We start from the raw sequence: 15910 nt of genomic DNA, 5'->3' as shown, positions 1-15910 counted from the left end.
TTTATAAAAGGACAAAAGGTAAAGATCACCAGGGCCATGGTAGAGCCACAGCACCCCATGACTTTTGAAATCAGTTCTTTGATGCTACAAGATTTTTTTACCTAAGTTCTTCTGAATTCCATATCTAGTATTCAAACTCATTATTCCAGCTCAATTAATAACCAACAGTGGGAGCAGATATTATTTCCACTTGTTCTTCCAGTACTGCAGAACTCCGAAGGAGAAAGAATCTCCTTGCCAAGCTCCATTTTCCTTTCCACTTGCATACACAGCTTGACAAGTGAAAGCTGTTTCCCTTCTATTCTTTCCTCTACAGGGCCTCATTCCACTAGAAACCAAAATGAATAAGAGGTACACAAAATATTTAATGAGAATAAGAGACACTGAAGAAAAAACTACTGCAGATGGAAAATTGAGAAAAGCCTCAGAGCTTGTGGTGAGGATATTACACACACTACATCCAACTCTAATCAAACAGGCCCTTTGCTTCTTTCCAGTTGAATACCTGTCTCATAGACACTTAGTTGTTCTATGAAAACAAGTTCCAAGTTGGAATAAAGTTAATTTCTCACAGTCGGGAAGCAATCAGGCTACATGGGTAGGGTTCAACCAATATCTATGTAAGTTTGAATCTCCTTCATACCCTGATATGTTTATAATAGAAGAGACCTGAAGTTGCGGAAGTTGGTGGAGGGTTCTGTGGGAGATGGAAGTGTTGAGAGGGGAATTGGATAGGGAGCAGTAGGGGCAAATGGATGAAGGTAACCAAGGACATAATCTCTATTGCTTAAACCATGAGGTTGTCCATGATCTCTCCCTTCATAAGCTTTAAGTTTTGCCTGGAAAATGAAGCTCTTTAAAATTCAGTATTCAAAGATCGTGCCTCTGGATTCCAGGCACAGTTTGAACGCTGGCCTGGTTATAGTGGAGTGATTAGAGTTGCAGATAGTGAGCCCAGAAGTTCTTTTCTCTATCTCCATCTTATGCAAGGAGCTGAAATTCTTTTATCTCTGGGGAGAGATGGCAATACCTCTCCAAGGGAAATGGTTTTCAAAAGTTCTTGATTTTAATTCTCACAGGAGATCTCACCCTCTCCACTTCCCAACACATCTCATCATCACACTGGAACAAAATAGAACCCCAAAGTCCTACGCCTTTAGAAAGCTCTTGCCTAGATATATAAAGTCCATTTCCCTTTTCAGCTAGTGGCTGCCTGAGGCTATTCTGAAACCACTGGGAACTTTGGCCACCTGTAAATCTAAGAATTTCTTCATTAAGCCCTCTCAGGTGATGTTGAGTCTGTGTTTTCTTGATGTGTGTACAGAAGCATGTTTTTATCCATCACTCTATTTGCTTTTCAGTCTTTATTATCATGATCCTGTATTTTCGAATTGGTGTTAATTCCTGTGTGTTTCTGAATAGATGCTATAAGTTGTTTAGTCCATGACAGAGAGGTTTAAGATAATCAACAAATCAAAAAACTTCACTGTTACAGTTTTTCCGTAGGAAGAGTAATACTGGTTCAAATGCCCTATAGTTGTCCAGGTGCTTTCAGTTGGGATTGCCAGAGATACACTTAGTAATACAGATGGTATAATAATAATGAATAATAATAATAATAATAATGATAATAATAATAATGGCCCCATAACAGGGGCTAGAAACTAGTCTATGTCATGTCTCACAATGATGCACAGTCTTTAGAAATTATGTCACAAATGGAAGAGACCTTGATTGCCTGCAACCTCAGGCCTAAGGTCAGGCAGAGAGCTGCAAGGACCTGCAATCTCAGCTCAGCAGGTCCTGCTAGCCCCTCTCCACACTCCCATGCGGGCTTATCTTTGCATATCTCTACTGCACACAAACAGTGTACTTTTGACTCTGGGAAAACATTCCTCTTATGAGCTTCAAATTACTTCCTGTGACCTCTACACTCACCTCCTTTTAGCCCTGGCCTCACTCATCTCCATTGTCCCCTCTTGTTAAGATTCACTATCCTGATTTTCTCCAAAGCTCCCCATGTGGCATGTTTTCATAAGTCACAGTTGGTTTGATAACTGATTAAAGCATGCAACACAGGACTCTCAGTTTCGGCTGAGCAACACATCTACATCCCTATTCTATTTATCTAGTTATGATTTTAGTTTTCCAAAAGCACATTTCAGAGTCAGTCACAGGAAGTACTGTGGAGGGTATTTGATCAGGCAGAAATACAACCCTAAAAGAGTCTATAGTCTAACAGGGAGGAGAGGACACAGTGCATACCAATCATTTTACTAGAAATAATTATAAGTGGGTGGGTTATTGAGTGTATTTGTTTGGTTTTTGTTTGTTTATTTATTTTTGAGACAGGGTCTTTCTATATAGCTGTCCCTGGAACTTTCTATATAGACTAGGAGAGCCTTGAGCTCAGAGGTCTGCCTACCTCTGATTTCCAAGTGCTTGGATTAAAGGTGTGTACTTCCCTGCTATGAAGTAGATTTTTTCATTGAATTTTTCAAGTTTTCCAAACACTCTCATTGAAGATATATTCATAAATTTCACGTCAGCCAGATACCATAGCATGATGTAATACAAACGATAAGAAGATTCAGGAAGACTATTTCTGGGCATTACCCACTACCTGAGTATTACCTCTGTAGCCATCACAGCGTTGCCTCTCGGCTTCAAACAAGACTGCGGTAAGTTTGGTAAACCTAAGTCTGATAGAAATAATGTGAAAAATACAACTCAGCACAGAAAGTGGACAAGAGTTTTTGGAATATTTCAGTTTGTGGAAATCAACATAATTATAGTATTTTTAGAAAGGAATAAAAAGTCAATTGTAGAAAGCCATATTTTCAAACCAGTAGACTGTCCTAAGAATGATACAGGAATCAGTAAAGTATAAGGAGACAACATTGAGGGAGATTCATTTCATGGACAAAGCTACGCCCAAGAATTTAGGCTTAAAATAAATACAAGAGAATATTTGTTCTCAAGAAGAATTTTAGGTATGCTGCTGAAAAGAAATATTATAGACTATAAACAGTAATTGACAACATATATTAAATATACGGTTGCATTCTGCCCAAGCTGGAATGTCACTGTTAACAAAATATCAAGTCTATAAAATATTATAAAGTTAGGCTTGAGATAAATTTATATTTATGTTTACCCAGTATTATGAAATGTTGCCACTGTGTAAACTGTTGATTCATGTTTCCAGAAGGAAGCTTGCTGAGAAATCATGTGTGGAACTAAAAGTGAGAACTTTGAGAAGTAGACAATGGAATGTAGTATGAGCGATGTGCAGCTGGAGAAGGGATCATAAATTACCGTCTCCAAAGCTTTCAGTTATTGCTCACATATTCAATTGCTTATGTGTTGAATATTTTATACAAGTCTGCTATATACTTAAACTTGGGTAAGCACTAGGAATTACTGGATAAAATAATTGTTCTCCCTTTTTCTGATGGGGTTTCTTATTAAATAACAAATATACAAAAAAAAATACATGCTTCTAAATTAAGATTAATGTTTTCACAAACATTCAAACCAAGAGGAAGAAAGTCGCCTCTAAGACAGCCAAGTGTGTTGTAGTCAGTGTTATGGGAGAGCAGAAAGCATTCAATTATTGAGAGGAATTAAGTAAAGCTTGGATGGCAATTTGGTGGCAAGATGTCATGGAGGAGATTATGGATAAATAATATAAGCAAAACTATCCTATACTGAAGGTTAGGCAGATACAAAGTAACATATAATAAAGACAAAAATGTAACAGAAGACAATCTATTTCATTTTCTTTCTTTTTTAAAAAAGGCTTTTTTTTTACACTTATTCAATGACTCTTTCACGTTCATTTCCCTGGTTTTTTTCATCTGCCCTCCACCCCTGTAACCCTCTCTTCCCCCCAAAAAATTTAAGAATAAATGAGAAAAAAAAGAAAAAAATATCATCATGGAAGTTTCAGTGTGATGCCGTGAGTCATGCAGTAACCCCTTTGTCCACAAATCTTTACTTGCAAGTGTTCATTGCAAAGAATCATTGGTCTGGTGTGAGGCCTCTGGTTTCTACTACACCATCGATGCTGGGTCCTCGCTGAGGTCCTTCATGAATATCCCATTGTTGCCCTGTGTTGTGGAGATCCTGCAGCTTTGGATCTGCGGGTCAGGTCCCTTCACATGCTCCAGCAGATGGTGGATGTTGGGGCAGGCAAAGTCATGATCCTGATTTTGGACCTGGGCAGCTGCAGGTTTGTCGGCCTGCTTGTTCTCCCCATCCTCTCCATTCAACAATGAGTCACATAGACCCTGTGATTCACATATCTAGTCTGTTGTGAATGATCAAACACATGACTGGAGCATCAGTCACTTCGGTGTCATTCCATCCACTGCTTACATTTCTTTTAAAAATTTGTCTTGTTATGGTAACTACCATTCATTATGTTACATTATATTAAGCCACATCACATAATTCTAAACTTTAGTATTTTTATACTACAAATAGTCCCTTTATGGCCAACAGAACCATTTTTGCATTTTGTTTCTGTCCACAGATTCTGGGTCAAATCTCATTTTTGTAGCACTTCATCATTGGTAGGTTTGCTGAGCTCTGTTTTCCACGCATTGGTAACTTGTAAGTTCTCATTTTTATCTAGAACTTGTGTTTCTGGCTTTCTAAAGCCACAGCCTTGATTTATCCAATACACTGCTCCCTGCCTGGGACAGAGTGAGAACACATGGTTATGATTTCTTACTTCAGGGTTCTTGTTATCTCATATTTATATCAACTCCATGATGACACTAACCTAGCTCAAACAGAGATTCACTTTCACCACCTTAGAGAATCAGAAACAAGAGCAATGAATGTCAAAATTATCTACCTTCTACTCATTTAAATATGAGACTAGTATGCCTTCATTTTATAAGAGAACAAACAAAACAAACCAATCTCTCATAAGATCTAGAAATCTAAAATACATCTTTGAGATGCAACAGCTGACCCTTGTGGACTTGGGAGCAGGAAGAAAGGTATGAATGTCTGCTATGTTGCTTCACCCACCACTTTCTCACTCCCTTCAGGTGGAGGCTAACCGGCATGACTAACTGCTGTGGGCTAACTTCAGTTTGCTTCAAATGCAGGTGAAGACTTGTCTTTATTGTTGGTGTCATGGGAGCCAAGAACAACGGAAGTCTTGACCTGCTATCAGTCTTTCTGACTGGCATTCCAGGGCTGGAGGCCCAACAGGGCTGGCTGTCCATTCCCTTTTTCATCATGTACGTGGTTGCCATTGTAGGTAACAGCCTAATCATGGCAGCGGTTCAGGCAGACTCAGCTCTCCATGAGCCAATGTACCTGTTCCTCTCCATGCTGGCCATCTCTGAGGTGGGAGTGTCTGTGTCCACACTGCCCACCGTTATGGGCATCCTTTGGTTTGGTGCCTACAGAATTGACTTTGATGGCTGTTTGGCCCAAATGTTCTTCATTCACACTTTCTCTGGCATGGAGTCAGGAGTCCTATTGGCCATGAGTTACGACCGCTTTGTAGCCATCTACAACCCTCTGCGCTATACAGCCATCCTAACTCTCCCTCGGATTATATCCATGGGTCTGGGTATTACACTAAAGAGCATTGCACTCATGGCCCCACTTCCAATTCTTTTAAAACAGCTACCATATTGTCACATAAATATCCTGTCCCATTCCTATTGCCTCCACTCAGACCTGATCCAGCTGCCTTGTGCAGATACTAGGCTGAACAGCATCCTGGGCTTGGCCATTGTCCTGGCCACTTTCGGGCTGGACTCACTGCTCATTGTGGTTTCTTATGGGCTCATTCTTTACACAGTGATGGGTATTGCTTCTGGGGAGGGTCGGAGGAAGGCACTCAACACATGTGTGTCACATATCTGTGCAGTGCTCATATATTATGTGCCTATGATTGGTGTGTCTGTGATGCATCGTGTTGCCAAGCATGCATCACCAGTGGTCCACACACTCATGTCAAGCATCTACCTTTTTGTGCCGCCAGTGCTCAATCCCATCATATACAGTGTTAAGACCCTTCCAGTTCAACGGGGAATTGCCTCCTTGTTCTCCTGCAAGTAGGAATGATCTGAATCACAGACTCAGGGGCAGGGATTATTATTGTCTCCATAAACTATGATTGTAAGCCTCCCACAGGTAAAGTTTTCAGGTAGGTGTTTTGACAAGGAAGAGGAGGAGGAATTCAAAGCATAACTACACATTTGATTTTGAATCACAAGTGACATACTCAAATGCATCCTGTCTTACATTTTATTGTTGTACACGTATCTCTGAATACACACACTCATACTTTTCTAACCACATAAATAGTTGATGGCAGGGATAATAAATTTATCCTTTATTCCATCCTAACTCTTATCAAATAGAAAGTTAATAATAGTTTTGATATTTAATGATATCTGAATTAAAGTAAGTCAAAATTTTCATCTTTATGGGATTCCTAGGGATGAAGTGTCCCCCTTAGTTAAGAAAGATGATTTTGGAAATGTGCCTTTGAATGAGTATACTTTCCTGTTTGCCCCAGATACTCATTGTTTGAGTATTTTCTTCATTATGGTAGAACCCCTTTTCACTTTGAAAGCTCCGAAAATTGTCCATCCTTAAACAATAAGTTGTATTATCACTCACCTATGAAATCACCTTGCTATATAAGGAACTAATTCTTTCTCGAACTAAATACCATGCAATGTATTTAGTGACTCTGGGATGCACATTGACTGAATGATTTCAACCGAGGCATAAAGTAAAATATGAATAGACTCAGCTGCCTACCTGCTTCAGCATCCTGTCTTCCCCCTCCATCCTTCCATTCCCTCACCCTTCATTAGCTTCAACACACTGGGTGGTACATTCTGTTCTCTTCCCTGACTCCTCCTTTCACTCAGCTCTATCAACACAGGTCTCACTGTTTTGTTCTCCTTCTGCCTGTGGTTTAGTAGAAAGTTTCATCCAATAGGAATGACCACAGTCTCACCTCTGCAACTCAATTCCCTTTGTAGACTTGGTTCACAGGCTTAGTACCAGACCTTCAGTCCCTCTCACCTTAAGGCCCCCAGTTACAAAGACAATACTTTCCATTTTGTAGGCTATTACTCCCTATTTATTTAGTTCACTGATTACCTATACTCAGTAATTTTTTGAAGTACTTGTTTGGTTTGGAACAGCAATTATAAAATTTTGTTTATATATTCTCTAAGACAATAAAAAATATGTCCAGATAAAGTATATTCATGTTGATAGCTAATATTTTATAATAAATATATGTAGTTGGTGAGAATTCATTTTCAGAGATATTTTGGTTTATAATACTTCATCATATACTTACATATTTTATGAATCTAAATATATGTTCTAATAATTAACAGTTATCTGAGAATATATTCTTTAACAGATATTTACATAAACACATTTGTTGACACTAACTCATTTTTCATTTGTGTCACCAACAAGGTCTTGACTGTGAAATATATATTTGTGTTTGAAAATTATTTAGTGTTTATTCTATTCTAATAATATATGACAAAACGTACATGCATATTTAAATATGTGTTTCTGAAATTCTATACTATTAAAGAGTCCAGGAATTTTAAAGAGACCAGCAAGTCAGGTATACAGGAGGGTTGGGAGGGAGAAAATGGAAGAGAGGCATAACATAATTATAATCTGAAAATATAAAAGTAGTTTAAAAAACTAAAAAAATGCATTTTGCATATTATTTATGTAAATAATAAAAATATTAAAAATTTTGCATTACTTGAATAATCTAGGTAGGAACTGATATCTTAATGATAAGAATAGTTTTTTGATTGCAAATAAATATTTGTTAATAAATGATAACTATGTTGGTTTGCAACCATATTATTACTATATTTAGTTTTTGTTTTTCCTATAGATGTTAATGAAAAGCTTGATAACAGACATAAGAAGATGATATTAGAGCTGCTTGACAACAGACTTAAGAAGCTGATATCAGAGTTGTTCTCTTACTGTCTAGAGCCATTGCTTAGTGAATGCTTCTGGAACAAATCACAAAACTTAAGTGACCTCTGCATGAAATTAAGCTGTTTATCACATCCCTATTTCCCCAAACTCTCAGTTTCTTAAACTTATTCCACTTCAACTTTTGATATATGGCATTCATTTGGTTCATTTGTTTTTCATGTAGCACCAACATCTCTCATTTATTCTTTCTTTAATTGGTCTCCTTGTCCATAGAGTTTCTTCCATTATTATGGGTTGAAATCACTTAAGAACTCATGTTTAATTAAATTCTAGTATTTGGTAATGAAAGTGGTATACAAAGGCTTGCTTCAGTGAGTATGTTCATACATTATAAGAATTTCGAGTTTGTAAAACAAAATCATATAAACACTGCAGAAGAAAGAATTTTGAAATCGGATTTCTTCATCTCAAAGGCATGTGGTTAGAGAAAAGCAAACTGAAGCTCAAAAAAATACTCATTTTAATTTCAGTAAAATAATGGTGTCTCTTGTATTAACTGAAGGTATTTTATAAAGCATCTGTTCTTCGCATCTTTGCTGCATATAATTTATGGTATAAAATTTATGCTTAATTCTATGTTACATGCGTAAGATTACTCCTTTTAATTTAAACTTTAGTCTTCAGTGCACCTTTCTCTGGAAGAGGAGACGAGTGATTCCCTGGCGGATCTGTTTGGTCTTTGCACTGTAAATGATGGGGTTCATTACAGGAGGTGCCAACAAGTAGATATTGGCCATGAGAACATGGATCAGTGGAGAGGCATGCTTGGCAAAGCGGTGAGTCATAGACACACCAACCATGGGCACATAGAGAACCAGAACAGCCAACATGTGGGACAGACAGTTGTTGAGAGCCCGCAGTCGCTCAGTCCAAGTGGCTGTGTTCAGGATGCTTTTCAGGATGAGTGCATAGGAAAATACGATGAGCAGGGGGTCTAATACAATAATGAGAAGGACCAGAGCAAATCCATACCAGCTGTTGACTCTGATGTCTGCACAGACCAAGTGAATCATATCCTGGTGGAGGCAGTAGGAGTGAGAAAGAAGGTGGGAATGGCAGAAGGGCAAGCGCTTGAGCAGGAAAAGGGAAGGAAGCACAGCTAAAACACAGCGGCAAATGATAGTCAACCCAATTCTACCAATGACCTCATTGGTGAGGATGGAGGCATAATGGAGTGGGCGGCAGATGGCCACATAACGGTCAAAGGACATGGCCAATAGAACGGATGATTCCATAAAGGAGAACCCATGGAGGAAGAAGAACTGGGCAAAACAGGCCTCAAAGCTGATTTCCCGTATGTTAAACCAGAGAAGTTGCATGACAGTGGGCAGTGTGGTGAGAGTGAGACCCAGGTCAGTGAGAGCCAGCATGGAGAGGAAGAGGTACATGGGCTGGCGAAGAGATGGTTCTGTGCAAATCACAGTGAGGATGGTGGTGTTGCCCATAATGGAGATGGTGTAGAGGCAAAAGAAGGGGATGGAGATCCAGAGATGGAGAGCCTCAAATCCAGGGATGCCCGTGAGGATGAAGTAGAAAGGCTTGTGAGTGATGTTAGTCACTTCTGACATGCCTGGTAGATTCAAGATGCAGAATCTGCATTCCACATTAAGAACAGTGTCAATATGATATTGTAAGGGAGTCACTGTTCATTCCACCAGTAAAATCAAGAAGTATACGCTTCAGAGAGTCATTCAACAGCCAGAAGTTGAACACTGAGGATTCGCCCATAAATTTCTATTTAAGATAAACTCATTTCTTTCAACTTACCTTACTTCTGCCATGTACTAAAATTTAGCTATTTATTTCCTCTGGTAACATGTACTCTGATCACTGTTATCTGTGCGTATATACACATGTATATATATTAACTGAAACTAATCTTACTAGAATTTTGAATAAACAAACAAGCAAATGAAACAAAGTTTTGTTTCTGTTCTCTCAGACAGACATCACAGAAAGAGTACTTTGTATTATTTATGCAGATGAACTAGTATTTAGATTGGGAAGTATTGAGGTGATTTCCAGGTATCTTGCTTCAGATACTGTGTGGACTATAATAACAATTATTTTCTTAGGGAGCACAGGATCAGGACAGAACTCCTGGGGCAACACCACAGGTTTGTTTAGTGCATGAAGAGTTTAATATTCATAGGGATAGTCCATGAGAAGTGTCAAGTAGATGCATAGTATGTAGGAACAATAAGACAGGGAGAAGTCATAGAAACTTATTATTATTTTACAAGTAGCTGAGAATCTGGAAGTTAATATGATAATGTAGACCAGCGCTTCGGTAAGGAAGAAGGGAGGGAGAGCAGGAAGAAAGGAAATTAAATGTTAACATTAATTTATTAGGAAATGTAAAATTTAGTAATTAGACAAAAATGAAAAAAGAAGCAATGGGAATTGTATGCATAAAACTTTTCAGAGACTTTTTTGTAAAAGAAACATTTACAAGAGCATTTCAGTGTTAGAGTAATGGGAAATGAAGGAAGCTAAGATGGAGACGTCTGAAGGCGGAATTAATAAGAAACTTTGAAGAGCTTCGGTAATGTCTACTCAGAGGGCTCTATTCTGTCCCCTAGAGGATAAATGCAGGTCTTCTTTAAGTCTAAGGATGAATGACAATTTTTGGAAATGTTCTGAGAATGAAAACTGTGGCTATATTAATCAGGGAAACCCCACTATTTAATTATTTCTTGTAATTATGGATTGTTACAATCTAAGAGGTCTATAAATGCCATAAATTTACAACTCAGGGAATGCTCGCTCAAGAATTTGAACAGCAGCAGCAACAACATCAACAACAATATAAAATTGGGAGAAATAGGAAACAGAAAATAAAAACAGAAGTTGATGTCTTTCAGTTAGGAAAATAAAAAGGATTTAAATATTTACAAGTTTTTCTGTAAGTCAATATAATTTAAAACTTAAGAAATTTACTCCATAAAAGTAAAAATAGGTAGATATTTAGGAATGGGAATTTTTTATAAGAAAGAAAATCTAGAGAAGTTACAGACACGAGTGGGAATGACCAACAGAACAGTAAAAAGGAAGAATAGTCACGAACCATAGCAAAAGTCACATGACCATGGCTAAGGCTGTGAAGCTGCTGTGGTATTGATCATCAAACTTCTTCATTAGAAGATTTATCGTTAATACTTAACAACTTAGAATATATTTTAAATAAAACCACACTGACTGGAAAGGTGGCTGGTCCTTGTAAAACTGGTCCTTGTTAAGGGAAGAAATCTGATGTAAATTATGCTGGCGCCTCTACTCCCAGCACTGTGCAATGATAAGATTATTCACACAACCAGGGAAGGAGCATAGCACAGTGCTCCTTGCGGCTGTCCAGCCTGGTTCCAGCAGAGCCGCTGGCCACTCTGTGCTGGCTGAGACACTCTTGAATGGAGTTTGGGATTCTATATCTCTTTTCTTTTTCTAGATGGTAGGCACACATTTTATTTTTAAGTGTGTGTGATCCTTCTCTCTCTCAATATTTCCACTTGTGCTGGTTTGGTCAGTGCAATAGCCAAAGAAGAACATATTTTATTTTGAATGATTTATGCCATGAACTTACAAGATGAAAAAATACAAAGAGTAATGAGCTATATGGAGAGGACCATTGAATGCCAAGAGATCAGACCCATTGTGCAATTTCCACGAAAGCAAGAGTAACACTATGAGATGATGGGCATCCCCACTTCTCATAGTCCATCTCTCCGCTATGAGATGATGGGCATTCCCACTTCCCATAGTCCATCTCTCTGCTATGAGATGATGGCATTCCCACTATGAGATGATGGGCATTCCCACTATGAGATGATGGGCATCCCCACGTCTCATAGTCCATCTCTCCGCCTGACAGCACAGCGTACCTTGCATTCTACAATGGTTTCTTTCTAAAACCTTCCATGTGGCTTTCCAAGTACAGTTTTTGACGGTGTTGTAGTTGAGCATAACTCAGTCTCTGTGGTAAGTGGAGCATCACTGGGGATGGCAGAGAGGAGGAGAGAACTATGGCGATTACAGCCAATGACTGCCAGCACACTGCCCTAGAATGCTATCATTTTAACACAGTTAGCTAGTCTGAGACTGCCCTTCACCACTCTCAATAAGGACGAGCATTTACTGAAGAAAAATGAACTTTTTTCTTTGAAAAGCCAGGAAGTCTTTTTTGTTGCTGCTGTTTAATTCAGCTATAATGAAGTTTATTGAATGCTCTTTCAAAGGATATAACTCAATCCAGCGATGAAGGCTCACATACACACTGCTCTGAATTTGAGTTGTTTCTTCTCTTTAAATTTGGTATAAAATAATGGGTTTTCTTATGACACATCCACATATTTGTGCACACCATACATTGCTCATGTTCACATCCTCATACCAACCCTTTCTTGGTCCCTTTCTACTTCATAAATACTTCATATATGTTTGACATTGGAGAGCACATGGCTGACTTTCTCCCCACCACTATTACTTTTTCTTGCCTGCCTGTTTTACCCCTTCCTTCACTTCATATTTCCCCTCAACTTTCATGTCATGCTTACACACACACACACACACACACACACACACACACACACACACACACATTGGTTCTGAACAGGATAGAAAATGTGGTATAAAAAGCTAGGAAATCTTGATGAAAATAGTCTACCTGGTTCTCTGTAGTTTGAGTAGAAATTTAAAAGGGCTGAGAAAGGGTTAATAATGGCAAAGCATCATAAGCTATGAATCCTGATTATAGGTCTGATGGAAACTAAACTGAAGCAGAAAGGAGTAAAAAGCCAGTGCTCTGGAGAGAGAATGGAGCTCTCACAAGGCCTTAAGGCAAGGAGAGACACCATTAGTGTTTCTTTTAGCAGAGGGGCTGTGGGCAGGGGGATCCCTGAAAAAAAATGTGGAATTAGTGGACAACACGCTTTATGAAGGTGAAAATTGTTTGTGTGTTTAGAAATACGTAAGTGTGTGTGATACAGATATGAGTGAGTACGTGTATTTGAGCATGAGTATCTATGCAGGTGCAACACCTCAGGGTAGACCTAAATCCAGGGAATATGTGTTAAGAAAAATACAGAAAAAGATGGAAGCAAAGAAGGGAGTGAGAGGAGGAGGAGGAGGAAAAGAGTGGAACTGGGCTTAGTACTGGTAAAATGTGGCGTTGCCCTTCCTCTGCAGCACACACTAGCTTACAGTCTATTGAGTAATTCTGCAGATGGGTCAATCCCTTAGCCACCCGTGCCATGGAAGCCCACGATGCCTGCATTCTTGTGGGATGGTTTATTTAGCTCTTCATGCTCTTTGCAGTCCTGCTTCTAGAACTCATCCTTGTGTGCTGAGGTCTGGGTTGAGTAACTGGGAAACACTCTCAAAACTAATTCATCACCATCAGATTGCGCTTAACTTACAAACCATCACTTAAGGGGCACTGTAATGCCCAATCTCCTGATGGTGCTTGCTAGTTTCTGTCCATTCATTTATTTTCTTGTTTCCCCAGAACCCATCTCTTTCAGAGACACTTGATAAGAATGGCAAATATAGGAGCAACAGGGATATCATCCAGTGAAAGCCAAATTCTAGGGCAAGATTCTGATGATACAGAGAACACATAGTTCTTTGATAAAGGGCAGCTCTGCCACTCCTAACATCAGTGGGTGTGATAAATCTCTGCATAATCTGCTTCCCATTTCCTACCCACCACACTTCCCTCCAGCCCCACTTTCCCCAGCTGGTTTCTGAGACAGGGCTGCTTACTTCCCCCTTGTCTCTATGGAGTAACTTCTGTCTTAATCACCAGATTTCTCCTCTTTTTCCTCTCCATTTCGGGGGTAGTCCAGCCTCACTGAATACTCACTGTGTTGTGTCTGTTCAGTGCTCTTTGGTTTCTGTTCTCTGGCCCGTGGCTGCAAGCGGTTTTTATGTGACTGTAATGTAGAAGACCGGTGGGACCATTTCTTAAGGACTTTACAAGAATATGCAGATTGCTCTGAGACATCAGGCCTCAAGGGAGAGAACCAGGAAGCCTTTTTTGCCCAGGAGAGGAATCTGTATTGTGAAGGTGGAAACCTGAGCACCGAGACCCAAGAGCTCATGATTTGGCTCTGGATGGAAAGCACACCCTGGAAAATTAGTGCCGAGGAGTTATTATATAAGAACAGGCTACCACAGGATCAATGGCAGAAGTTAAATTTTAAGTCTTTATGCCTACCAGGCAAGGATTATATTTATTTCTTAAGGAGAAATTCTACTGTCTTTTTAATTTTTATTTATTTTACATAACAACCATAAATTCCCCCTCCCTCATCTCCTACTGTTCCCTTCCCCCCAAAATTCTACCATCTCAAACTTCAGATTTATATTCAATTTATTGAAAAAGCTCTTATTCATCATCTAAGTCTAAATTTGAAGTGCTAAATTATTTATGTGAATATCTATTCTGCCTGCTTGTAACAGCAAGTTTAGGGCAGAGATAAAATGGTTTGAGATAAAGATGTGAAGACAAAAAATAATATTGTTTGCCTTCTGTGAATGCAGACATCTAGTTTGAAAAAGGAAAACTAAGTAGTAGCAACAAACAGTATTGCCATCAGTGCCATTTTGTGAGCATTCTATGCTCATCAGCAATTGAGGAGGCTGGCACTTGGGAATGTGCTGATCCTCTGAGGAGGAGAATGGTCTAGCTCATAATCTAATGGAGGCTCATCTCAGTGATTGTTAGTCTTCTCATTCTGGGCTTGAGGACTGCCCACAGTTGGAGAAGTCATGCTTTAATCAAACTCCGAGCCGAAGATTGTGAGAAGTATCCAGATCTCCTGGGAGATTCACAGGAGAATCTTTAGACAAACAGGCTGTCCCCTTACAATGGGCTTCAGGGAAGAGCTGTGACATGGGCACACATTACTTTATCCCCAGGAAGGCAGCGTTTCTCCTCAAGCATGAAGGGATCGCTTATATAAAGTAAAGATAATGATCACATAGTCTATACGCATTCAGAACAAGAGATAGTGTAATAAAGTGAGAGTCAGCTTTGTCTTTGTCATATTAGCAAAACCCAGGACTATTGACAGCCTCTGGTTGGCAGATAAATGGGTGTGGCACCTTCAAAAACTGTAAGTTTCCAGAAATATTTATGCAGCCGTTCCATCTCCAGAAATCACAAACGCATTTAGACACATAAAAATTGACACATACATATGAGAACTTATGACTACAGTGCTATTTCTGAGACTACATAGAAACAGATATCCTGGAAACCTATAAATAAATTACGATAAGCACTATAGACCAGATTTCAATGAATGAAAAATATATGGAGATAAAAATAAATGCCAAGGTTTTTCACATACAGGCTATGAGTGATCTAAAAGACATACATATACTATATTAAACATTGAATCAAGGACAGCACATGGTTCTCAGTGGAAAACGGCATTAGAGGCAAAGGAGTGTCCTTTTACAGTGTCTGCAGAAAACAGCTGTTGAATATGATGTACTCCATATCTTCCCAAGAAATGCTGGCTCTCTCCCCAGAGTGAAGAGGAGGCTATAAGGAGTGTCACCTAGAGACATCTGACTTAGGAGTTTTGTGCAACTTTATTTGTTAATTATTTTTAGATGCTTCTATGTAGTACAGACTGCTCTCACATTTGCTCCATAGTTGAGGATAACCTTGAGCTTCTGCATCTCTTGCTTCTGTTTCCTAAGTGCTAGAATTATAAGTTTGTACCACCACACTTCATTTTATAAGGTAAAGGATATTATAAACCCAGGACTTCACGAACACCAGCTAGTACTCTACCAACTGAGCTATGTTCTCAGGCATTGTGACTACATTCATTTCTCCCCATACAGTGGCAATCAGTTGTGGTTAGATCAT

At 39.0% G+C, this 15910-nt stretch overlaps 2 protein-coding genes across 2 annotated transcripts; one reads left to right on the top strand and one right to left on the bottom strand.

Annotated features, from left to right (window-relative positions):
* The first annotated feature begins 5151 nt into the window (after nt 1–5151).
* Nucleotides 5152–6090, top strand: LOC142851278 (olfactory receptor 51I2-like). Its single transcript, XM_075975158.1, has one exon. It carries the CDS (start codon nt 5152–5154, stop codon nt 6088–6090), a length of 939 nt encoding a protein of 312 aa, XP_075831273.1.
* Nucleotides 6091–8651: 2561 nt separating this feature from the next.
* Nucleotides 8652–9599, bottom strand: Or51q1 (olfactory receptor family 51 subfamily Q member 1). Its single transcript, XM_075974731.1, has one exon. It carries the CDS (start codon nt 9597–9599, stop codon nt 8652–8654), a length of 948 nt encoding a protein of 315 aa, XP_075830846.1.
* Nucleotides 9600–15910: the final 6311 nt, after the last annotated feature.

Source organism: Microtus pennsylvanicus, chromosome 5, assembly GCF_037038515.1.
Source record: "Microtus pennsylvanicus isolate mMicPen1 chromosome 5, mMicPen1.hap1, whole genome shotgun sequence".
Taxonomy (NCBI): Eukaryota; Metazoa; Chordata; class Mammalia; order Rodentia; family Cricetidae; genus Microtus; species Microtus pennsylvanicus.
Note: the sequence above shows the minus strand (reverse complement) of the source record. Positions and strands in the feature narration are given on the sequence as shown.